Source organism: Danio rerio, chromosome 6 (assembly GCF_052040795.2).
Source record: "Danio rerio strain M-AB ecotype USA chromosome 6, GRCz13ab, whole genome shotgun sequence".
Lineage (NCBI taxonomy): Eukaryota > Metazoa > Chordata > Actinopteri > Cypriniformes > Danionidae > Danio > Danio rerio.
Window position 1 is genome coordinate 7,694,780 of NC_141026.1, and position 26,475 is coordinate 7,721,254.

General features: G+C 34.6%; 1 protein-coding gene across 3 annotated transcripts in view; it reads left to right on the forward strand.

Moving 5' to 3' along the window:
* rin2b (Ras and Rab interactor 2b) overlaps positions 1-25,409 on the forward strand; it is a 36,202-nt gene extending 10,793 nt beyond the window's left edge. The window contains exons 6-13 of one of the 3 annotated variants that reach the window (XM_087256522.1): positions 1,063-1,174; positions 3,363-3,435; positions 4,618-4,709; positions 8,813-10,003; positions 14,554-14,862; positions 16,791-16,922; positions 20,173-20,336; positions 22,173-25,409. In XM_087256522.1, coding sequence (XP_087112648.1) covers positions 1,063-1,174; positions 3,363-3,435; positions 4,618-4,709; positions 8,813-10,003; positions 14,554-14,862; positions 16,791-16,922; positions 20,173-20,336; positions 22,173-22,469 — 2,370 coding nt within the window. In that variant the 3' untranslated portion in view covers positions 22,470-25,409. Of the gene's footprint in view, positions 1-1,062; positions 1,175-3,362; positions 3,436-4,617; positions 4,710-8,502; positions 8,724-8,812; positions 10,004-14,553; positions 14,863-16,790; positions 16,923-20,172; positions 20,337-22,172 lie in introns of those variants that run through there. The other 2 variants (XM_087256523.1, XM_087256524.1) reach the window with 2 other exon arrangements.
* The last annotated feature ends 1,066 nt before the right edge of the window (positions 25,410-26,475 follow it).

Sequence of the window (26,475 nt, forward strand, 5' to 3'; positions counted from 1 at the left end):
ACTGCTCTCTATTAAACAGAAATTGGGGAAAAAAATAAACAGGGGGGCTAATAATTCTGACTTTGTGTGTGTGTACGTGTTTTTGTGACATATCAGGACACAAATCTGTATAATGACATAGGTATGACACAAGTATTGCAAAAAGGAGGTGAAATATGAGGACATTGGTGACGTCCTCATTTCTCAAAATGCTTATAAATCCTACAGAATGAGTTTAATCAGAGAGTAAAGCTGCACACAGTCTCCTGTGATGGTTGGGTTTAGGGGTGGGGTGCGGGCAATATAATATACGGTTTGGACAGTATAAAATGAATGGAAACCTATGTAATGTCCCCACTTTTCACAAAAACAAACGTGTGTGTGTAACAGTTATGTTCTTGAATCTCATTGGCTGATAGCAGTGTAATATTCTGCAATATCAGAGCTCATACTGCCTCTTCACTCCTATGTATCACTCCGCTCACATAGAGTGACAACAGATCAATAAACTCACTACAGTTTGACTAATATTGCAGCTGTTGGACAACATAATGTACTTTTGAGGCTTTTTAAGGTGAGAATGTAGTTGTTTAGATTTAGCAAACAACAATTGCGTCGCGCCTTGTGCTGCATTGCACCGGGTGTATGATAGGGCCCTCAGTGTTTGATTTTTTTATATATATATACACAATTATAAAGGGATACTCCGCCCAAAAATGAACATTTAGCCACTATTTACTCTCAAAATGCTTCCAAATCCTTTATGAGTTTCTTTACTCTGTTTAAAAACAAACTAAGACATTTTGAGGGAAACCGCTAACCATTGACATCCATTTTAGGAAAAAAAAACTAATTCCATGGAAGTCAATGGTTACTGGTTTACAAGATGAGGGTGAGTAAATGATTCCAGTTTTAGGTGAACTATCTCTTTAACTTGCTTCTTTATTTTGTTTGCTTCAACATTTTGGGTCAACGCAATGACAACCTGTTGGACATACTGTAGCAGGTTTTGCGATTTGCCTTTAATTAATCAGTAAAATTAATAAAACTAGAAATAAAACAAAGTTCTGTCCTCCCGTCCAGGTGTTTTTGGTGTGGAAGTCATCTGTCCTGCAAAAGAAGATGTTGTCTTTTCAGATGAGGGATGCATCAGACGCTTGTGTGCTCCACGTCCCTGTAAAGGAGAGCCAGTACAGTATGTCGGGTCTATTATGTCACACTAAATCATAACTGATGTTGACCCTTTGTGACTTCTAATCACGTCTTCCTCTTTTCACTATCTCTTCAGTAATTTCAGTCGTAAATGATGTGTGAGGGTTTCTTCTTTCATTTATGATCTGTTATAGTGGATTTATCTGTTTATGGTTTGTTGACACTGGGAGGCTTGTTGCTTGCACGTGCAAACGACTGAGAGGTCAAAGATTGCTCAGCAATGACTTCACACACGAGCACTCTGTATCAGTGTTGTATTGTATTTATGTATCGGTTTATAAATCTGTTTTGTGTCAGAATGTAGATTTTCCCTGCTTGTTCGAGAGGTAATCTGTTATAATTGCAGTGCGTGTTTGCTACTGGCTCGCTTCAGAACAAAGGCACCATATTTGTGGCTGAATGTGACAATAGTAGCCTGGCAGCATTTCAGGCATTTACAGCAGTGTGGTTCCAAGAAATTCTCCATGTGAATTTGAAGACACACCCTGGTGCTTTTGGCCTGGATGCAACCCAGCTGTGAATATCCTTCTGTGTTTTGGAATTGGATGTGGTCTGAAAGACGCCAAGGGCTTTTGAGCATTTTAGCTGCCAAGTTCAGAATCAGTGCAGAAATTTCCCTAAAATTTTCTATAAAGTGACACTTTTTTGTTTGGTTTTAGTGCTATTATATTATATTATATTATATTATATTATATTATATTATATTATATTATATTATATTATATTATATTATATTATTCTATATTATATTATATTATATTATATTATATTATATTATATTGTTTTTTATTCTTTTTTGTTATATTATATTATATTTTATTATATTGTATTATTTTTATTATATTATATTATATTATATTAAATTTATTATGTTATATTTTATTATATTATATTATATTTTATTGTTTTTTATTCTTTTTTATTATATTACAGTATATTTTATTATATTGTATTATTTTTATTATATTATATTATATTAAATTTATTATGTTATACTTTATTATATTATATAATATTATGTTATATAAAATGTATTATATTATATTATATTATATTGTTTTTTATTCTTTTTTTATTATATTATATTATATTTTATTATATTGTATTATTTTATTATATTATATTATATTAAATTTATTATGTTATATTTTATTATATTATGTTATATTATATTATATTATATTATATTATATTATATTTTATTATATTATATTATATTATATTATATTATATTATATTTTATTATATATTTATTTTCCTTACGTTCAGTCCCTTATTTATCAAGGGTCGCCACAACAAAATGAATCATCAACTATTCCAGCATATGTCTTCCAACTGCAATCCAGTACTGGCAAACACCCATACACACTCATTCACATACATACACTCATAGGGGCAATTTTGTTTACCCAATTCACCTATGGCGCATGTTTGAACTGTGCGTGTTTGTAAACTGGAGCACCCAAAGGAAACGCACACTAACATTTAAAGAGTACAAACTTTACACAGAAATGCCAACTGGCCCAGGGACCAGCAACCTTTCTAATGTGAGGCGACAGTGCTAACCACTGAGCCACCTTGCCGCCCCCTATATTATATTATATTATATTATATTATATTATATTATATTATATTATATTATATTATATTATATTATTGATGATGGGTCATTGAATTAATAGACAATAATGCTCAACCAAAGTGGTTATGTGGCCATGATGCGGGTGTGCATTATTTTCTAATAAATCAATGGACCGCAGTAAATTATTCTGCTTATGTTTTGGTTTTCACACTTAAAGACATTGGCATTAATACCAAAGACATTATTTAGATCTTGTATTTCAGGACATTTTTCCTCAAATTTCTCCTGTTTATTATTATATTATATTATATTATATTATATTATATTATATTATATTATATTATATTATATTATATTATATTATATTATATTAATTATTATATTATATTATATTATTCTATATTATATTATATTAATTATTATATTATATTATATTATATTATATTATATTATGTTATATTATATTATATTATATTATATTATATTATATTATATTAATTATTATATTGTATTGTATGAATTATATTATATCATATTATATTATAAATATCTTTAATTCATGTGTATTTTTCTCTCTTTTTTTGTTTAGCATTTTCTCTGGAGGGCTCAAACATCAGTTTTGCTGACCTCTTTCGTCTTGTGGCCTTTTATTGTATAAGCAGGTAACAATTTTACAGTGAATGATTACTAATTACTTGACTGGACATCATAAGGCCAATCAAGCCACCATCACGTTTTCTATGGCTAATATACAGTTATGAATAAGGAAAAAACATAACCCTAAGCATTTGCTTACACTGTAAAAAGTGATTAGTTGACTTTGCTTTAAAAAGTTATACAAATTATTAAGTAAATGAATCATATGCTTAGTTATAAGAATGAAGTTAAGTCAACTTAACAATTACAAGTTAAACTTACTTTTTTAAGTAAAGTCAACTTTTCCCTTTTAAGGCAACATGTTTAGTCACTTTTCAAATTGATTTAATTAATCGCTTTTTACAGTGTATACTCCTGGCTACATGTAACTAAATAAAATGAAATTATTTATTGTTTCACTGCACTCTTACAGTACCATCCTTACTCTGGTAATGCTAAAAAGATTATTGCTAAAAAAGTGTAAAAAAAAGTGTAATGCTAAAAGATTATTGACCATAAAAGGAAGTATAGGTACTTGCAAATTTGATAAGTGTGCAGTGATGAACCCACACTCCACATTTATTATTTTTTTCTGCTTGTTAAAACTACTTATTCAAAGTGAGCTTAAACAACACAATTTTTAAGATTTTTCATGTGCAACTTAATTGTTTTATGTTTAATCAAAGACTATAGAATGCAATAAAGAGACTAGTTTCAATACACATACATTTGTAAACAGAATAAAGTTAAATTAACCTAATCAAGTTGTGTTGCGACAACATGAAAGCTTTTATTCATGCAATTGTTTACAGTGATAAATGCTTTAATAATCCATCACCTTATTACAGCAAACAAAATATTGTCATGAATGGCCATATGTACAAACTATTAAAATGATGTCATTCAAAGATCATTGCCACTCGTAGAATCCAAATAGTCTGCTTTCTCTTTAATCAATAATAATTGTCCACTTATTAAGAGCAGAATAATTTATTTTATATAATTACATAATTACATTTTATATAAAAATTTAGTTATTTTATATGATTACATTTGCTGTTGTGATTTGGATGTATAATTTGACCTTTTATTGATGAAAAGACAGAATCATTTTGTGCGTGCACATTCTTTCTCTCAGCTTCATCCATTGCTTGTTTATACCCTCTTCCATTTCATTTGTTTGTCTGTCTGTCTTTGTTTCCTATTAGAGACATTTTGCCCTCTACACTGAAGCTTCCTGAGGCCATTTACTCTGCGGAAACCCTGTCTGATCTGCATGAAGTGGCCAAGCAAGGGGCAGGTACTGACCCACATTCAATTACCAGTGTCTCGTTTAGTGTTTGTGTTTGCTTCTATTGCTATATACAGGTGAAGACTAAATTAATAGCCTTCCTGTAAAATTTGACAGATTTTTCAAATATTTCCCAATTAAAGATTAGCAACTACTTTCGTTTCGTCTGGTTGGATTAAAATCATTTTTTAAACGAATAATTTTTAATGCCAATATTATTACCACCTTCATTTTTGTTCCCAATTGGCTACAGAACAAACCAGTGTTGTTCAATGACTTGCCTAATTAACTGAACTTGCCTGATTAACCTAGTTCATATAGTTTGGATTTTATGTTCTGTAGTTAATTTAGTCTAAGTTTTATGTATTATGTATTTTTAGAAATTAGTTATTAAAATTATTGTTTAAAATGCGTTTGAAAAAGTATCTCTATTAAACAGCACTTGAGAAATATATGAAAAAAAGAGTGAACATTTCACAGGCTAATAATGTTGTATTCAATTTTGCATTAGCAAACATTAACAAGCAGCAAAATATAACTAACATTATATAATGCTTATATAGTGACATATGAATATTTTCATGTTTAATTGCCCATATTTAATGGCTGTTAAAACCTATAGATTTCATTGAGAAGCTAAAATTGACAACTAATACAAGCAAATACTGAATAAAAACTCCAATAGTTATGATAATTCATAAATACTTTTTTTTTTTCAATTAAATTAATTTAAAGTTCTTCCCATTACCAGGTTGTTGCTCCCATTACTTGAGTAGTTAGTGGTTCATTCCACTGTTGCGACCCCTGATAGATCAGGGACTAAGTCAAAAGAAAATGAATAAATGAAATTAAAGTTCATGAGATCCACCTTAACCCAAGTGACTGATTTGATCTGTTTACTTCCAAATAAAAAATATATCATTTTAAATCTATAAAAAAAAAATCTTCACAAATTTCTCATGAACAAATAAAGACAAAATTTGATTTTCATTATACAAAATGTTTTCCAAAGGCATAGATCAGTTAACCTCAAAACTGTTTCAGCTCACGTAGGGCCCTATCATACACCTGGCGCAATAAGCCGCAACATGTGTTTGCCCCCTATTTTCAAACCAGCGCAACAGTAATTTTCCCATTTTCCACCGTGTTTTTTACATAGCCAATCTATTTGCGCCACTCTGTGGACTTATGGGTGTTCAGATCTAAAAAAGAGGTGTGTTAAGGCGCATTGTTTGGCCGTTGATGTTTTGAGGAACTTAAATAGACTGTTCAATAGACCAGCTGAAAGTAGGTCTAAAGTCCAGCGCAGAGCGTGTTAGTTGAGCACTCATACACATTGCTTAAGATATGCAGAATGTACAGCAATAGATAAATATCTTTACAAATGAAAAAGAATTAAAGGAATAAAATATATTTTTTTAAAAATTATACATAAATATAAAAACCACTGCCTCCATGCCTTCTTTATCTCAAGGGGCTTTTTTATTAGTTATTTAGTTTATTTATGACAGTTTGCTTTTGTATAATGTTATTATTATTATGAGTCTATTTATTATATGCATATTTATATTTGTTTTTTTTTAAACAAGCCTGTCAGGTTTTAGGCTTTAGGAAGTGTGTTTGAATATAACTTAGTTGTTTGAGCTCACTTTGTTATTATTGTTCATTTATTCGTTAGCTGGAAATTAGAAATAAATTTAGAAATAGTGTTGAAATAAATCTTTGCGCTTAACAAACAAAATTAATTATGTAAGCTAATGGATGTCTTTAGTGGAGTGCATACAACACATTTTCCTTATCCATGAAAGAGAAAATCGGTAAATGCCGAATAGTAAATGCCGAATGGAGAAGGCTCATTCTTTATCCTCACGCTGCAGATGGTTTGTTTAACTGATTTCTTGCTAGTGAAGCGTTCAGTTTTTACACTTACAAAGTCAGTCATGTAAATAGCAAATGTGCCATGGTGCTATGCGACTTTTAAAGGGAATGAGAGATGAGACTCTGATTGGTTTATTCTCAAAACACACCTATAACTCATAAAGAGAATAAGCACAACCCTGTTAGACCATGCGCTGCAGCGCAGAGCGTATTTTTCCATCCTTAAAATAGCAAAAGTGGATTCCCACACACCCTTAAGGCTTTTGCGCCCTGCGCTTTAGACCTTGTGCCTACACAGCAGAAATTGCTTTTCTTACTTAGATTTTTGTCTTGTTTCAGTCCAAATATCTAAAACTTCTTATATCAAGTAGCATGTTTTAGGTAAGCAAAACATAATGTCTTGTTTTAAGAAATAATATGCGAGTATTTAGCTAGTTTTTCCTTAATACAAGCAAAATAATCTGCCAATGGCATATACAAAATAATCTTGTTTTTTCCTTTTGAAATAAGATAATTTTGTTTACCCCATTAGCAGATTATTTGGCTTGTTTTAAGGAAAAATTCATTTCATTTTGGCATATTATTTCTTAAAACAAGACATTGTTTTGCTTACCTAGAAAATTCTTCCTGATTTAAGATTTTTTAGATAATTGCACTAGAAACAAGACAAAAAATCTAAGTAAGAAAAGCATTTTTTGCAGTGTAGATTGTTAAATAGAGCCCTAAATCTTACAAATGTTGATATTTATATGAAATGATCTATGGTTGAAGGAAACAATAAAGTAAGTAGGTAATTTATGGAATTATTTTTTAAAAATCAGCACATTTATCTGTGGTTTATTTGTATTTAACTGGATTAAAAATAAACAAATAGGTAAGGAGGGAATGTCAAAAAACCATTCAATTACAGCGGCTGTTCACATACAGGGGTCATGATTTTAAATCCAAGTGTGTTTTTGAACAACTATCTAGATAAATGTACCATAAAAATGAATGACTGTCAAATATGCTGCATTTAGTTCATCACAGTTAAACAAAATCAAATAATTGCTATTAGGATAATAAAACAGGTCACCTATCAGCTTCTGTCATCATTTACACGCCCTTTAATTGTTTCAACCCCTTTGCTTCTTTCTTCTGATGAACACAAAAGTAGATATTTTGAAGAATACTGAAAACCTGTAACCATTGACCTTCATAATATTATAGATAAATATTAAATAGTGAGTACAAGAGTAAGTAGTTGGTTCATTTGCCTTTTTGGAAACTATAGTAGAAATGCAATATTTTAGAAAGTTATTAAAAAGTCCATACTATGTGATTTTGGGTGTATTGTTTAAAGATTGTCTCATGAATAAATATGTGTTTGCATCTCTCAGTTCACCACAGCTGCGAACATGCTGCTATAAGAGTCCATTGGATGTTATTATTAGTCCAGCTGACATTCCACATGGTGTGTGAGACTGTGTGAGCCAATCAGAGCACAGGTTACTCAGGGAAAGAGTGTGTAAAATTCAGACCCAGACAGAAGCGATATCACCTTCACAGAAAACAAACACAAGACTTCTTTAGTTCCTAAACAGTTTCATTTCATAGCAAGAGATAGTTACAAAGCAGTGAGCTAAATAAAACCTTGAGAATGCCTTAGCAACTGTATTACGACATCCTGGAAACCATTCAAAACATTCTTGATTTTGCTAAAGTTTGATTTTGTAATATGAGAAAAAGGAGAAGTTTTATTCGAAGAGGCTGTTTGTGAAATCACTCCAGAAGCTCATCAAAAAAACAACAACATAAGGAGAAACCATACTGAAATGGGTGGAGTGAAAGACAGAACCATTGGGGAGGAGATAGAGGAGGAGTTTGGTGTGCTCTGTGACGTCTACCTCTCCATACACTCCGTCTGTTTGGATAAAAATGACTCACTGAGGTTTTGGCCGACTTTGTGTTGGGTGTGTTTGTATGGGATTTCTGAATCAGCTTTCTGAAATGCTCGTCTGAGTTAGCTAAATTCAGTAGGACTGAGGGCGACAGAAGCGAACTGACTCTTCATTCAACCTGGCTGTAACTAAATATAGCCACACACTCTCAAACTTGCATGAGTGCTGACGACAAGTGGTGGTCGATGGTAGGAATCCGGAGCGGGTGTGTTTGCTGCTTTTGTGGTTGTGTGTGTTCAAAGATTGTGTGTGTGCGTGTTAACCATTAATCAGATTCTCTCCATGTTTCTCTAGGATTCTGGGAATGTTCTTTAAACCAACAACACAGGACATTTTCTGCCCCTGGCAGTCTTCTAGTTCAGGGCAGGACATCGATCTGTATAGAGGGCACCTGCTCTGATGTATTACCGGGAGAGGATCAAACTTGCAGCCCAACTGGGAATCTAATCCCTCCATTGACCGACAACAGCCCTAATGCCTCCAAAGGTGAAAGTAGTAGTGCCCTGTCTTTTATAAACCCAACTTTCCTCAAGACACAGCAAGATCTCAGTCAAAATGCAGCAACTGTGATCACTGACGATTTGGCAGCAGGAAACAGGAAATCTCATCCAGCTCCTCCACCTAGGCCTCCTCCTCCTCGCATTTTAATTTGTGGGCCTGTTGTACCTCAAATTTCTAGGAATATGCCTTTACGTGCTTCCAGAATGAGTCAAAGACCCAAATCTGTCACTGGTTCCACAGGATCCAAACACCCTAGCTCCAAAAAACCTGCACCGAGACCTCCAGAGCCTCCAGACATCGACAGCTACCGTTGCACTATTGCATTAGATGATGATACCATCTCTAGAGCCATATCTCAAGCCAATCAAAGCCATACGACTCTATTAAACCCAAGCAGCAGCAGCATCCTGCAGCAGTGGACTGGACAAGAAGAGAAAGGGCGAAGCTCAAGCGGCCAAAGTTTGTCCACTTCCTCTTCCGACTCTCTGGATTCTCCTCCGCATCCGCTCCCTTTAGGCCATGTGTCCCAGGGCCTCTCCACCGACGACAGTACTGATGATTACGATGAAGAAGAGGAAGACTATGGTGTGGGACTTGAACGGGATCTTCAACTTCGCCTTCGCGCATCCCGCAAGTCAAAGAAACTGCTGGCAGTCGAACTTGTCGGGACTCGTCCGAGATCACTTGTCCTCCCGCGTGCATTAAGACACTTCCGAAAAGTCCGCGGTGTGCTTAATGTACTGGCTACTCCTGAAAAACGCATCTTGCTCCAGATCATCGAGCTGTCCCAAGACAAAGGCTCCTACTTCGGGTGCCTAGTGCAGGATTATGTGAGCTTTGTACAGGAGAATAAAAACTGCCATTCGTCTAGTCAAGATCTTCTGCAGACCATCAGGCAGTTTATGACCCAGATGAAGGCTTACCTCAAGCAGAGCTCAGAGATGAACCCGCCTATAGAGTCTTACATGCCTGAGGACCAGATTGGTGAGTCTTTTGAAGTCTTTTTAGGTGCTGTTTACACTGACATGTTTTAGTTTTAAAATGCATATGCTTTGTTAAGGTTGTGCCTGGTGTCCAGACTTATCTGGCATCTTCGACTTGCGATTATGGAACGTTTTGAAAATACTAAAGATGCTGTTCTAGCTTAGTTTAGTTTTGTGTGGTTTGGTTAAGTTTACTTTAGTTTAATTTCATTTAGTTTCATTTCGTTTGGTGTGGTGTAGTGTGGTGTGATTTGATTTAGTTTAGTTTAGTTTCATTTAGTTTCATTTAGTTTTGTTTGGTGTAGTGTGGTGGGGTGTGATTTGATTTAGTTTAGTTTAGTTTCGTTTCATTTGGCAGGGTATGGCATGGCGGGGTGTGATGTGAATTAGTTTAGTTTAGTTTCGTGTGGTTTTGTCTCGTTTAGTTTAGATTAGTTTGCTTTAGTTTAGTTTTGTGTGGTTTGGTCTGGTTTAGTTTAGTTTTGTGTGCTTTGGTTTAGTTTAGTTTAGCTTAGCTTAGTTTTATTTAGTTTAGTTGTTTCAAACCCTTTGCTTCTTTCTTCTGATGAACACAAAAGTAGATATTTTGAAGAATGCTGAAAACCTGTAACCACTGACCTTCATGGTATGATAGAAAGAAACTAATAAATAATAAATAGTGAGTACAGGGTACGTAGTTGGTTTATTTGCCTTGTTTGAAACTATAGTAGAAATGCAATATTTTAGAATGTTATTGTGGAGTGTATTGTTTGAAGATTGTCTCATGAATAAATATGTGTTTGCATCTCTCAGTTCACCACAGCTGCGAACATGCTGCTACAAGAGTTCATTAGATGTTATTATTAGTCCAGCTGACATTTCACATGGAATTTAGTTTAGTTGTTTCGTTTGGCGTGTCGTGATGAGGTGTGATGCGATTTGGTTTAGTTTAGTTTAATTTTGTTTAATTTTGTTTCGTGTGATGTAGTTTGGTTTAGTTTAGTGTAGTGTAGTGTAGTGTTGTGTAGTGTGGTGTAGTTTAATTTAATTTAGTTTAATTTCATTTTGTGTGTTGGGGTTTGGTTTGGTTTAGTGTAGTGTAGTTTAATTTCATTTTGTGTGGTGTGATTTGGTTTATTTTTGTGTAGTGTAGTTTAATTTCATTTAATTTAGCTTGGTTTGGTTTGGTTTTGGTTTAGTTTGGTTTGGTTTAGTTTCATTTAGTTTAGTTTAGTTTAGTTTAGTTCTATTGAGTTCAGTTCGGTTTGGTTTGGTTGGTTGGTTGGTTTAGTTTAGTTTACATTTACATTTACATTTAGTCATTTAGCAGACGCTTTTATCCAAAGCGACTTACAAATGAGGGCAAGGAAGCAATTTACACAACTAAGAGCAACAATGAATAAGTACTAAAGGCAAGTTTCAGGTCTGTAAAGTCTAAGAAGGGAAATTAGTTTAGTTTAGTTTAGTTTAGTTTAGTTTAGTTTAATTTAATTTAGTTTTGTTTAGTTTAGTTTAGTTTAGTTTAGTTTAGTTTAGTAATCCTGTTGATCTGTTTTAATATGTACGACTAAAACGTAAACTTTTTAAAACATAGGTGTGGCTATTCACAATTGCTCTCTTGATTTATCAAGCTCCTCTTATATGACCTTTACATAAGCAGTACACTACAAATATTAAGTTCGGCAAAATATGCGCATACCTTGTTACAATACTGGAATTTGATATGAATCGATACTGAAATTTTAAAAAACTTAAATTTCCCGCTAACATTTGAGCACTGCTGAGCACATTCTTAAAACCGCTAATTTGCCATTGTGTGTACGTGCTCAACAGAAATGACTGTGATTGGCCAATAAGAACATCAGTTTCCCGAACTCCCAGCTCAAATGTTAGCGGAAAATTGACGTTTTTAAAATTCCAGTATCGATTGGTACCAAATTCCAGTATCGTGACAACCCTAATACCCAGTGAGCATGAATGTCACATAATGCATTTTAGTCTGTATATTGTGGCCGGAATATTTTACTGATATGCAATAAAATGGTAGTCTGTGTGTATGAGGTGCTTTTTCAATCTTCAAAACAGTAAATGGAGCTTTAGGGTCATGAAATGCTCAAAAATAGAGGGTGATTCTTTGTGAGATTAGCCTATGAATGGTTTTACTTCAAGAGCTCCTATAATCCTGCTCTTGAAGGCAACTTCTGTGCAAAATATAGCTCTTACACACCTTCCTGGAAATATCTAATGATCTCAAAGACCTAAAGTAGCTGATTAACAGTGTTTTTAATTAAAGCTAAACTTGCTATGTGGCTCTCCGTGAGCAGAAATAACCTTTGTGCTACTTGTAGAGTCAACTATGCCTAACAATGCAGTTTCAGAAAAAAGGCAAACAAAAAGCACTGAAATACCATTTAGATACTAAAATGTAGACTTTAGGTATTTATGTATTTTTAAGGCGGTAATATACACCCTTTAGTGGTGAATACATAGGAATACAAAGGTTTAGTTTTCAAAAAGATTTTGTCTTAGTGATAGATTTTCCTTTATATGTTTCTAGTCTCTGGAAACTCTTATTTGATGCATTTAGAAATATTAGCTTTCTTGTTATTCATGTATATATATATATATATATCCTTAACTTGACTTTTTTATTTCTAACCTGTGCAGTTTGCAGAGTCAGAGTTTAATTGAATTACTTTGATTTCTTAGATTCCTTTGACTTGCCTGAAAAAGCAATGCATAAAAAAACACACACACAGCTAAACAGTCCAGAAAGAAGTGGTGTTTTAAAATGTGACTCTTCTATTGTTATGCAGCACATCCCTGACACTAGAAACATGCCTGCTTTGTTTTGTTTTGAATGTGAGCATTGCTTGTCCTTACAGAGCTGTTGGTATATTTCCTTAGGCTGCTGTGGAAAACGCAGGTTAAAAGGTTGTTGATAGTGTGACACAAATAGACAACATTTCCTCTTAGTTTATCACAGAAGGATACAGTTTACATCTTGGCTATTGTTTTAAATATCTGTTTTCATTTCTGTGAGTATTCTTTTGGACAAGAATAGCATATTTTTTTTGTTGATGTAGTAATATGTGTGTATTTACTTTGGTTTGGTTGGGATAGTGGGATAGAATATACAGTTTGTAAAGGATTTAACTCATTACGTCAGTGGGGCGTCTCCATAAATATAGTGTGTGTGTGTGTTGATTCTTGAGGACACAAAATTTTACACCGGCAAAGGTATGACCTAGCTGTGCACTATTAAAGGGGTGGTCCACTATGATATCATATTTTAAACTTTAGGTGATGTGTAATATAGCTGTGTGAACATAAACAATATCTCTGAATGTAATATGCTTAAAGTTTAATGCAAAGGGAGACAATAGCTGCGTCCCAAATCACATACTGATGCACTATTCCACGCCATTTTGTTGTGTAAATAGTGCAAGTAGTGTGTTCACATTGAAAACTCTAAAAATAATAAGTGCACTTTTGCTAAAATGAAGTGTGTAATGATGGACACTTAACGACTGCAGTTTTGCTCACGTAGCGGAAGGGGCGGAGCTATCGGGCACACATGTTGGATAACTTTATTTATTTTGGATTGTGGAAGCAAAACTGGTCTCTATGAAATCACTCTCTATGAGAGTGATTATAGCGCCTACTGATGGTGAATGTCGTTATACTCATGGCAGGTATTATTTGATAGTTTGGTCATTTATTTCACTGATTTGGCAACCGTCAAACGTCATCAGGGAAACGGTTTGAATTTCCACTTAGTAAAAAAACATTAGTGTGCCATTTGGGATGACACTACATACATATACTATGCTGTTGAGTGTATACTATGCATAAGTACATAGTGCATGAGTGCATAGTGTCATTTGAGACGCAGCTAATGGTTTTTACAGAGTTAGCTTAGCAAAGCCTACAGCAAACGAAGTTTGGGGACTATAAAAAAAATACATCTGGGTTAATGATGTCATAAGGTGTTACGCACATACACCCCACGCATCGAGGGGGCGTGGCCAGAGGCACTATAATGTTATAACAGAGACGCTTTCAAGTGATATGAAGCTGATCTGCAAATCACAGCACATTATGTTAGCTGACCAATCAGAGCCATTTGAGGGCAAGTCTTTAGAGGAACTCGGAAATATGACAGTCCTTTTCATGTGAGCTAAGTAGTTGTATATAATTAAAGTAAGATATTTGAAAAAATAACGTGTGTATGATAGAACTCTAACAGTATTCAGGTAGAGAAATTGAATTTTAAAAATGCAAAAAAAAAAAGCTTCTTTTATTTTGTTTTGTCTCTTTTCTAGTCCAACTATCAAAAAAAATTCTTAGACCAAGTTAAAATATTGTTAAGTTTTCACCGTCAGAAGAAATAAGTGAAAAATACAAGTTTTTTGCAGGTAGTGGATAATGCTATATTGCATTTTCCTTGTACTCAACAAAAAAAAAACACAAATGTTTTGGAACAAGTGAGAAGTAAATGATGACAATTCTTTTGTTTTTGAGTGAACTATCACTTTAAATGAGTCTTTTGTGTTTTATTTTTTCTCTCAGATCCAGTGTTGGAGAAGGCCATGCACAAGTGTGTGTTGAAACCACTGTACGGCTGTTTACACTCAGCGCTGCATGAGTTCCAGGCGGCCGCTGGAGTCTGGCAGACGCTGCAGGAGAATCTGGCTATTGCCAAAACCAAACGACCCAATGAGCTGGGAGTGAACGGAGCACAAGCACCAGACACACACGCCATCCAGCGCATCCGCAGAAAACTCCGAGCCATGTGCAGCATGTACTCGCCAGAGAGGAAGATCATGGTGCTGCTTAAAGTCTGCAAACTCATCTACAGCATTATGCAAGAGCATGAAGGTGTGTGCGCGGGTGGAGTTTTGTTCTTGTTCTGTGGCTTTTACGTGTGTTTATGTTTAAGGTGTTCTGTGTTTGAATAGGTTGAAGCACTTACGGTTTAACCCTTTAGAATCCAACATTTCTGGGCAAAATCATTTATTTATATTATTTAAAAACAATTCAATCTGAGCAATTCAAGACTTCTGAACACACTTACAAAAAATGCCTTGATTCTTGGACTTGGTTCTTAAATTTAAAGGGATAGTTCACCCTAAAATGAACATTTACTCACCCTTGAGTGAACCCTTAATGAGTTTCATTCTTCTGTTGAACACAACAAAAAAAGGTCTAATGAAGACACTGAAAACCGGTAACCATTGACTTCCATAGTAGGAAAAACAAATGCTATGAAAGTCACAGGTCTACAACATATTTCTAAATAAAAATGGGATCACACTTGAGACCTTTGTGCTCAAAAGTGTCCACACAGGTTAATAAAAGGAATAGTTCACCCCAAAATATAAATGTAATTACTATTTACTCACCCTTGTGTAAGTTTCAAAGCTTTATGAGTTCCTTTCTTCTCTTGAACACAAAAGAAGATATTTTGAAGTAACCATCTACTTCCATAGTAGGAAAAACAAATACTGTGAAAGTCAATGGATACAGGTTTCCAGGGGCATCACTAGACCTTATTTCTTAGGGCATGTGCTTGGATATGATTTACTTCATACGCAAATTTATTTGTTGAGAGTGGTAATCCCATAATAAAATCGTTAATACTTAATAAACCTAATTCTCGGCCATGAGTCGGGTTTAAGACAAGGAAGAGTATATAAATCAATAAAACATCTTTTTTGTATTATATAGAATTGTCTATAGAATTTCATTCTAATGGAATTAATATTCATGCAAAAGTTAAATTAAGTAAAAAAAATGTAAATAATATTAAAATTACTCAAGTTTTGTCTTTATATTATTTTCCAGTTACATTTAGAATTAATTTCTGTTATTTATTTAGAATGATAATTGTATACTTGCAATAATACTGTTAATTATTTATAACTCTGTCTAATTTTTGTTTGTTTTATTTTTATTTATTTATTATTATTATTATTATTATTATTATTATTATTATTATTATTATTATTATTATTATTATTATTTATTTATTTATTTTATTTTTATTTTATTTTTTTTATTTTTTGAGGGGGACCTATGCTATAGTGTTTTAAATAGTTTCTTATATCTGAGTGGTTCAAGACTTGGCTACTTTTAATAAGTTTGCAACTTAAGACAACCAAATAGAGGACTTGATTCTACAAAGTTAAGTCATCCATAAGTTGAACCTATAGGAAATAAATAGTGAAATAATAAAAGCATTAAATATATAAATGGAAAAAAAAACCATTAAAAATCTGAATAAAATACATAACTTGATAAATTTTATTTGATCAAAGCACAGTGATGTGACATTTGTGTAAAAATGGGATCACACTTGAGACCTTCATGCTCAAAAGTGTCCACCTGGGTTAATTAAAGGATAGTTCACCTAAAAATGAAAATGTAATCACTATTTACTCACACTTGTGGGGTTTCAAAGCTTTATGAGCTTATTTCTTCGGTTGAACAAAATAAGATGTTTTGAAGAAACCTGAAAGCCTGTAACCATCGACTTCCACAGTAGGAAAAACAAATATGGAAGCAAATAGTTACAGGTTTCCAACATTTTTCAAAATATCTTATTTTGTGCTCAACAGAAGAAAGAAACTGGTATAGGTAAAAGTAAGTAAAAGGTGAGTAAATGATGACAGAAATGACATATTTTGGTGCACTGTCTCTTTAAGTGCTGCGATTCGAAGCATGCTTAAGGGTTAATCAAGTGGAAGGTACTTGCTGGAATGGCTTGTGTAAAGGTCACTAATCAATATTTCCTCCGTCTGCGCCAGTGCGGATGTTTGGAGCAGATGATTTCCTGCCCATGTTGACGTATGTGTTGGTCCAGTGTGACATGCCTCAGTTGGACACCGAGATCCTGTATATGATGGAGCTGATAGATCCGCCTTTACTTCATGGAGAAGGTCAGTTATTTGTTTTAGATTATTTGATAAACCAAAAGGGCGGCACGGTGGCTCAGTGGTTGCCTCACAGCAAGAAGGTCGCTGGTTCGAGTCCCAACTGGGCCAGTTGACATTTCTGTGTGGAGTTTGCATGTTCTCGTTGTGTTCGTGTGGGTTTTCTCTGGGTGCTCTGGTTTCCCCTACAATCCAAAGACGTGCGCTATAGGTGAATTGGATAAGCTAAACTGTCCATAGTGTATGAGTGTGCGTGTGAATGTGAGAGTGTATGGGTGTTTCCCAGTACAAGGTTGCAGATGGAAAGGCATCCGCTGCGCAAAACATATGCTGGAATAGTTGGCGGTTCATTTCACTGTGGCGACCCCTGATAAATAAGGGACTAAGCCAAAGGAGAATGAATGAATGAATGAATGAATAAATGAATGAATGATAAACCAAACCAAAGCATAACTGGTTTTTCATGCTCAACATTCATGTCAGTTCGGCTCCTTGGTAAATTAATAAATCAAAACACAATGTATTCAAGTAAATACTTGTGCAAACAGGAGGAGATTCCAAACAGAGCAGCTTTTTCCATTTGTGAAGCACTTCCTAAGTTATGTTCCCAGCAGAGTAATTTCCTCCAGTGTGTGAGTCTCCTGTTCTCAGTGCTGCAGTCATTCATGGAAAAGATGTATTGTGCTGTATGCGTACAGTCAGATCTCTCACCTGATGACCTAATGGGACAGACAGCATGTTCTGTCCTCGTTATAGAGACAGTTCCTGCTTATATCAGTTTCAAAATCTCCTTTCAACCAGGTCTTGAATAATTCATGTTTTTTTCTTTTCCCTTTGGTCAGATCTGTTTGGAAATATACTTGTCCAGCATTCAAACTAAATAAAAGGCTATTTTGTAAACTGATGTATTGATACTCTTACTTATTCTTACTCCCATTATAATGTTGATATTTAGTGGCACCATGTTGGTTTTTCGTAACATCTAGTTTTTATGAGGTGGGTCATTGGCCCAACCCTCAACCCCCAACCTGGAGGACCAGGACACACACACATACACTATGAACAATTTTAGCTCACTCAATTCACTTATAGCGCATGTCTTTAGATTGAGGGGGGAACCCGGAGAAAACCCACACTAACACGGGAAGAACATGCAAACTCCACACAGAAATGCCAACTGGTCCAGTCGGCGCTCGAACCATAGACCTTCTTGTTGTGAGGCAACGGTGCTAACCACTGTGCCACCGTGTCGCTCGTATCGATACTCTACTTGGTCAATTCAAATATAATGTTTGAATATTGTTTACACTGTAAACAATATCTGTTAATTAACAGCTTTAACGTGTTTTGTGTTTTCGGTTTATTTATGGTTGTAATTTGCATTATGGAACTTTGATCTGAACCTATAAGCTTCACGTGAACTTTAACAATAATTTAAACAACAATTAGCTACAGAATCAAATTTAGGAATTTTGTACATTAATTATAATTAAAATACAGTAATTTTACTATAATTACATTTGTTGTGTCATTCCATCTTTGTACATCTTTTTTTTATCCGTGGCAAGGGTACAAAATGGCCACACTAATCTGAAAAAAAACAACTGATTTTTACAGATATTTAATCAACCTCAGGATGAAAAGGTCTTTGGGCTCTATTTTAACAATTTAGGGGAAAAGTCTAAAGCACATGGCGCAAAATCATTAAGGGTGTATCTGTATGCACTTTTGCTATTTTAATGACAGAAAACCACACTTTGCGCCCCGGTGCATGGTCTAACAGGGTTGTGCTTATTCTCTTAATGAGTTATGGGTGTGTTTTGAGCATAATGTGAACAATCTGAGTCTGATCTGCCATTCCCTGTAAGGGTCAGTTGTGTCGCGCCATGGTTCATTTGCTTTTTACATGGTGGAATTTGTAAGTGAAAAAACTGAACGCTTCAATAGCGAGAAAACGGTGAAACAGACCATCTGCAGCCAGGATAAAGAACAAGCCTCCTCCATTCGGTCTCTTTACTTTCTCTTTACTACTACTCTTTACTTTTCTCCTTTACTTTTCTGGATAAGAAAACGTTGTTGTATGCACTCTACTGAAGACATCCATCAGCCCACATATTTAATTTAATTTGTTAAGCACAAAGAATCGTTTTAAAATTATTTTTAAATTTATTCTAAATTTCCAGGAAATGAATAATTGAACAACAATAATGAAGTGTGGGTTATATCCAAACACACACCATATTCTTTTGCCCCATACGGTGATGCATAAGTCTCTAAAACCTAAAGTCACCCAAAATTACAGGAAACTCTTACATGAAAGCACTACACGTAAACACCTTAATTATATTAATGTCTATTAAGGCAAATATCTAGACTACAGATGTCCATGTAAGCGTAGTGTCTTTAAAATTAGTGAAAGATCCAGAAGGGCATCCTGCTGATTTGATTCAGAAGGGCACTTTTTTGTCAGACGCTCACGGGTTTGACTTTTATTCACTGTCATTCATTTTAAAAAGCACCCGCTCCATTTTATTTGTATATGTTTTACTTAAAAAAACTCTGCAGGTGCCTGATAGTTAGATGTGGAACTAACATTAATTAAATTCACTGTAGTGAACTGCATCCATGTTAGCACATCACTATTGATGTGGTAATTTCACAGTAGGAATACACACAGGTTTGAAGACTCGTTCTCGCTCCCTATAGTGCAATTTGGTACATCTGCACTAAAATATCAAGGTGAAAGTCATCATAGCTTGCGTAGAATAGACCCAGAATAGATTATCAAGATTTTATTTATAGCCCAATAAGAGTGTCGCGTTAACACAGCACATTAACGCTGATAACGGCCCACCAATAATCTTAACACCTCTAGTTTAGACAAGCACACCCATGAGTCCACAAAGTGGCACAAATGGATTTGCTATTTCAACAACATGGCGCAAAATGTAAAAATTACAGTTTCACTGGTCTGAAAATAGCAACAAATCATGCCAAACACGTCTTGCGCCTTATTGCGCTGGGTGTATGATGAGGTATTTTATGTCATAAATAATGAAGTGGTTGTTACATAAAGGCCTTATCATAGAGAAGGTGGTAGAAAAAGCATGTGATGGAGCATGTTATTTTGCTGAATTTAAAAATATTTCACAAAGACCTTTAACACTACTTTATCCCATTAAACAGTGATTTGCATTCACTGTGATTTTAAATTATGTAAGAATAATAATTGTATTTTGTTTTTCCTCACGTGCAGGAGGTTATTACCTTACCAGTGCGTATGGAGCGATGTCACTTATTAAGAACTTCCAGGAAGAGCAGGCGGCTCGAATACTCAGTTCAGCAACAAGCGACACTCTCCACCAGTGGCACCAGCGACGCACACTACAGAGAAACCTGCCGTCGGTGGACGACTTCCAGGTAAAAACTATTTTTGGAAATGATATGAAAATTGTCCTAGACCATTTTGATGAGCTTTCTTATGAATCCTTTTTAATTTTAGAGTTTATGTTTGTAAATCTTTACATAAATTAATCCTATTTCAACTGCATTTTTAAAGTTATACAAAGCTTAACTTAATGTTTAGTCAGTATGATTTATGCAAGTTGAGATGGCTAGAAAAGTTAATTTGATTGATTTAAATAAGGCAGCAACAATTTTTGGCAGTGTACTGTACTGACTTCGGCCCCAGACGGTGCTGAAACTTTAAAAAACATTTCCCGCTCAAATTTGAATGTGGTTAATCAACACTTCTGGTTGGCTTTAGTTTCCATTCGCTCAACAGATATACATGATTGGCTCCAGTGATCATCCCTTCACTGCTTTTCACCAAGTGCTTACGCTGAAAAGATGAAGCGTTTTAAAGCTATGTCTATCAGAGGATGTATCAGCTGATAGGCATAGAAATGGATCAGCTTATAGACACGGCTTTCAAGTGCTCCACTGTCTGTGCATCTGTATAAGCACTTGCTGAAGAGGGATTAAGCGATGATCATTGGAGCCAATCACATACAGTTGAAGTCAGAATTATTAGTGAATTCTCTTGTGAACTATAGATTGCCTACAAAACAAACCATAGTTATACAATGACTTGCCTAATTACCTTAACATAGTTACACCTTTAAATGTCACTTTAAGCTGAAGACTAGTATCTTGAAAAATATCTAGCCAAATATGTTCAGCCATCATGGCAAAGATAAAAGAAAACAGTTATTAAAACTATTATGTTTGAAATTGGGGAAAAATAGACAGGTGGACTAATAATTCAGGAGGACTTCAACTATATGTGATTGGCTCCAGTGATCCTTGCTTCACCGCTCTTCACCAAGGTCTTACACAGAAGCCATGAAGCATTTAAAAGCTAGCAATCTGCTGATGGATCAGCTGATAGACACGGCTTTTAAATGCTTTAGTGCAGTCCCATAGCCAGAGGGCGTTCAGGTGATCCGAAAGACCCACCCCTCACTGAAAAATGTCCAGAATTTGTCCCAAACATGAGCTTATTTGTCCTATTTTGACTGTGATTCCATAATAAATTGTGAAAATAACCCACTGAAAAAGGCTTTAAGACCAAGTGGAATCCTGTGTTGGCTGTCAATATAGAATTTGGGATGCTGAATTTGGGATGGCATTTTTTTCATACTAAGAAAAGTTGAATGTGTTGGTCAGTTTTGTTATTTGCCTAATAAATTTAAAACGTTAACAGATTCTTATTATTGTATTTAAAAAATAATGAAGTATTGTTTTCATATTTTTATATTCTAAATCTTTAAGAAATGCTTTTGGTACATCAAAAAGTGTGGTTATGATGAGCATCCGACAAGCTTTAGTGCTATTTTAAGCACAAAAATAGTGCTAACATGCAGTATTTAAACCTTGTTATTCAATAGAAAATGAGACGAATGACTGCAAAAAGGCCTACTTTTTGAGAAAAAAAGAACCACCCCTTTCACCAGACTGGCTAGGGCTCTGCAGTGTCTGTGTATTTGTATAAGCACTTGCTGAAGAGAGATGAAGCGATGATCATATGGCCAATCTCATTCTGTATGTAGAGCATGTGATGTTCTGCAGTGTTTAAGAATCCACTCAACAGAGCTTAAATGTTAGTGGAAAATTGATGTTTTTTTTTTAAGTCAATACTAATTTGTACTGACATCAGTACTTTTGACAAGCCTACTAATACATTTTATCCATATTTGAATCAAAAATATTGTATTCATTGGTAATAAACCTACTATTTTGTGTGTTTGTGTGAAGAACTACATGCGCGTGGCTCTGCAGAAGGCCGACAGCGGCTGCACGGCTAAAACCCTCCAGGTTCGGCCTTACGCCACAACAGAAGAAGTGTGTCGTCTCTGCGCACTTAAATTCCGCGTGTCGGACCCTGAAAACTACGGCCTGTTTCTCCTGACGGACGAAAGCAGTCAGCAGTTGGCCGCAGACACACACCCGCAGTGGATAAAAGCAGAGTTACACAGTCGACCAAACCGACAGCCCTTTCACTTCGTCTACAGGATGAAACCCAACACAAACACTTCCACTCCTGTATCTTGAAAGCCACACGCTGCCTGAAAACTCAATAGCAGGAAGGGATTCGATTTAAGGAATGTGTTTAAAGATGAAAGATGTACTGTTTATGAACACACTGGCTTGGTAATAAGTATATAATTGGGTGTTTTCCATGCATAGGGTACATTTGAGTTGTTTAATAAAAACAGTTTTACAGTATGGGTTGCATATTTTGGTTAAATTGATTAAAATGTATGCAACTTAAGTACTTCAGCAATAATGCAGCATAAGCTAGCTGGATAACAGTGGATTCAGACTTTAAAGTGTCTCGTCTTAATCTTGTATGGATCAGGCGATTTTTAGAAAAGGGGGTGCTGAGTGCAATCTTGGCATGTGACAGAAGGGAAACATATGCTGGAATAGATGGTGATGTATTCCGCTGTGGTGACCTCTCATAAATCGGAGACTAAGCCGAAGGAAAATGAAGTGATGAATGGAAGGGGCTTTTGCACCAGAGGAACTTTGTAGTTGCAACCAGACATAGCCACATATTTCACAGTTCATAGCCCTGGGTACATATTCCCAATGAGCCTGGATTGTTTTTTTTTGTTCCATTTTTATTTATTTGGTTTGTTTTTACGATTAAGAATTAAGGCTTAAAGGCCGCGACACGGCAAGCTGATGGCAGCCGACTGAAACAAGCAACATTGGCTCATTTTGAAAACGTTGCGCTATATACATTTCTGGTGATCGGGAATTACAGCATGTAGCCAGAGGTACGTATGACTGCTTTTTGGCGTTAAAACAAACACTATGGGGAGGTATGACGCCGTTCCCTTTTTGCGCTCACCAGCTGATTGCTTACCTCCATGTGGACGGCTTTACTGCTGTTACCAGTTTGTCCAGTGCTTGCCATGTATGTCAGCGGACTTGTGACGTGAAACGAAGTTGACAGTGACGACGGAGTTCGAGTTAGGTGAAGAACGGTTCCAGAAAACAGGTAAGACAAAACCAAAAGCCAAAACAGAAAATCAACAAGTAATAACAGTGTCAGAATGTGGTAAAATCTGAAAACGTGGTAAAATTTTCAGGATTGAATGCACTGTTGGTTGGGTTTAGGGAAATGGGTGGCCGCTGGTTAATCAGTGCTTTTGAAAACACTATCGGTTGGGTTTAGGTTAAGGGTGTGGGTGGGTCAGTTAAACAGACAGTCAGAACAGCAGGCACGAATGGCACTCGTGAGAGAAATTTAAGATCTGAAAAATCATACACAGCGGCCTCTGGTGGATTTGCGAAAACAAAAACTGCAACAAAAAAAAAAAAAACGTAGCTCCTGGGACGTATTTGGCGCTCTCCAGAAATGTATACAAGGGGACGTTTTCAGAATGAGCCTGGGTTGGAAACGAGAGTGGTCTGTTTTCTCTTACAAATCGGGAAACCGGAACTTCTGATGCAAAGCATAAACAAGCATCATTCAGCACCGTTATCACAGTTATTTTCACTCACCACAAAGGGATTCGCTCTTGCAAATATGTCTGATAATATAACAATCCATGCAAATATTTGTGAAGTGTTGCGAAATTACAGCCGGCCTCTTTGCGCTCCTTCTTGACTTTAATTGTTTACTTGACAGTTAACAACAATTTGTAACTTTTTAATTTAGTGACTAATTCATATGAATTCGTATGATTTAATTCGTACAAATTAATTACGGTATGCTTATCACCCAATGACGGTTGGGGTTAGGGGTGAGGTTTGGTGCCACGCCTCCTTTTTAAAATCGACTGAACTCATACGAATTAGCCACTAAACTGACAAAACGTAAAATACTTACATTTCCTCGTGAGATCAGGCTGGAATAACCAGTCGGAACGCTGTTGATTTTACATGCTGAATCAGGAAAACAAACTTCAGTCACTTTATTTTGATGGTTCATTTGCTCAATTTAAGTTACATTGCATCCACATGCCAACAAATTTTTTATTAGATTATAAACCGTGGTCGTGTCACTGGCCCATGAACATTTCCTGCTTATCAAACTATTTCATAACTGTAACAAGAGGCAATTCAATAATAACTTTGATTGTTGGAAGCTATAGAAATAAAAAAAATGTAAAACAGGAAATGCTTTGGGACCATTGTTTTTGTTTACATGCCTCAAAATGGTCTATAAGTAGACTGTTAGTTTGGGGGTAGTGTTAGTTGACGTATATTTGCAAAGTTTCTTTCAGTCTGTTGAAGTAGCAGTATCAACAGATATTAAGCAGACAGTCTACTAATACTTAAACGGACCATCAAAATAAAGTGTTGCCCAAACTTCGAAGAGAAACCTAGCCTGACCGACGGACCAACAAAGCCCAATGGTCAACCATCGGCTTGGTGTGTCCTGGCTCTAAGATTGTAGTATATGACTTTTTCTTTACCCAACACTGCCTGTAACAGCTTCTTTAACAACAGTACCTGATGCCAAATCAACTACAATACCTGATGCCAAAGCCTATTTGGTACAGTATCTGTCTTTTAAAATGGCAGTACAGTCATGAAAGCCATATTGTGCGGCTGTTGTGTGTATATAGAGAGATGTCAGGCATTCTGTGTAGTAAATAGACTGCTGTACATAATCAAAGCTGTTCATCTCATTCAGCCGTGATGTAAAAAACTCCTTCGAGAAGCTTTCAGAAGATGCAATTTACTGTATGATCGTAGGGTTGCTTATTTTTTAGCACAAAATGAGGCTTCGATGCAAACTCACAGCGTCTTTTCACTTTTTTTTTGTCAGACAGGAATGTTTTTGTGTCTTGTAATTAATGTTTAAATGTGCTATACTGTAAACATGTAATATATTTTGTGCCATGAGATGTATTATGCACTTAGTGCTGATTTTTAAAAGAGTTTTCAAAGCTGTCGATTATAATTTGAACACTGAATCTGTGCTATTTTACTTTGGTGGTCATTAAAGAAAATAAAGAGTTTTTATTATTTTTATTAATCTCAGACTGTTTATTTATTACATTTCATTGTAAAAAGGTTTTGCTGAGTAACCTAAAATATTATGTAATTGTCTAATTCATTTGAATTATGTATTTATTCATTTATTTATATGAATTATTGCACTATAGTGTTGTTTTATACTAATTACACACAAAGAAATCTATTTAAAATTAGAAGTTAGAAACTGCTCACTTCCCTTTTTACTCCCTAATATAATGTGATAAATTATATTTATTTTGCATTTATTTTTTAATACACCACTGCAAATCTATGTTATTTAATTCATTTGAGATATTTTGAAAATTTACTTAAATGTTATTTAATCAAGCAGTCGTATACACTGAATCCACCAGTGCACATGAGGTTACACAAATTTATTTTTCTTATTTATTTAATGTAATTTGCATTTTATTATTTTACAAAACAAAATAAACATGAATGTAACAGGACAACATGAATGAACTAACCAACGACTTTATGGTCACACTATTATTTTTTATTAGATTTTTTGTTTGTTTAAATACAGAAAATGTCAATTTCAAAAAGGTTGTCAATTTTAGGAATTTAAATAATTATAACGATTATATATTTGCTTTAGCTTTGATTAGTTATATTAATATTGTACGCATGTATGTATTAATTTATCAGCCAAGCTGGGTTACATGAGAAAAAACTACTTTTAATTATTAAATTTATTATTTTATTAAGTAAATACTTTAATATTGTAAATATTCTATAACATTATTATTGAAAGTTTTTTAGTCATTTTTTTTGTTTGTTAATTATGTTAATATTGTAAACAAATGCTTAACACTTAATGATTGGAATAATTTGAGGTTAGACAGTAATATTAATATTACTAAGAAAAACTTAAATAATGAAATTATTTGATGTTAGGCATTTAAATTAATACTATAAATAAATAAAAATACTTAATGAATGAAATAACTGAGCTTAGTCATGATTTGATGTTAGTTATATTAATGTTGCACAAAAAATACTTAGTGAATGGAATTATTTAAGGTTATATTGATATTACAAACAAAAAAAAATTACTTAA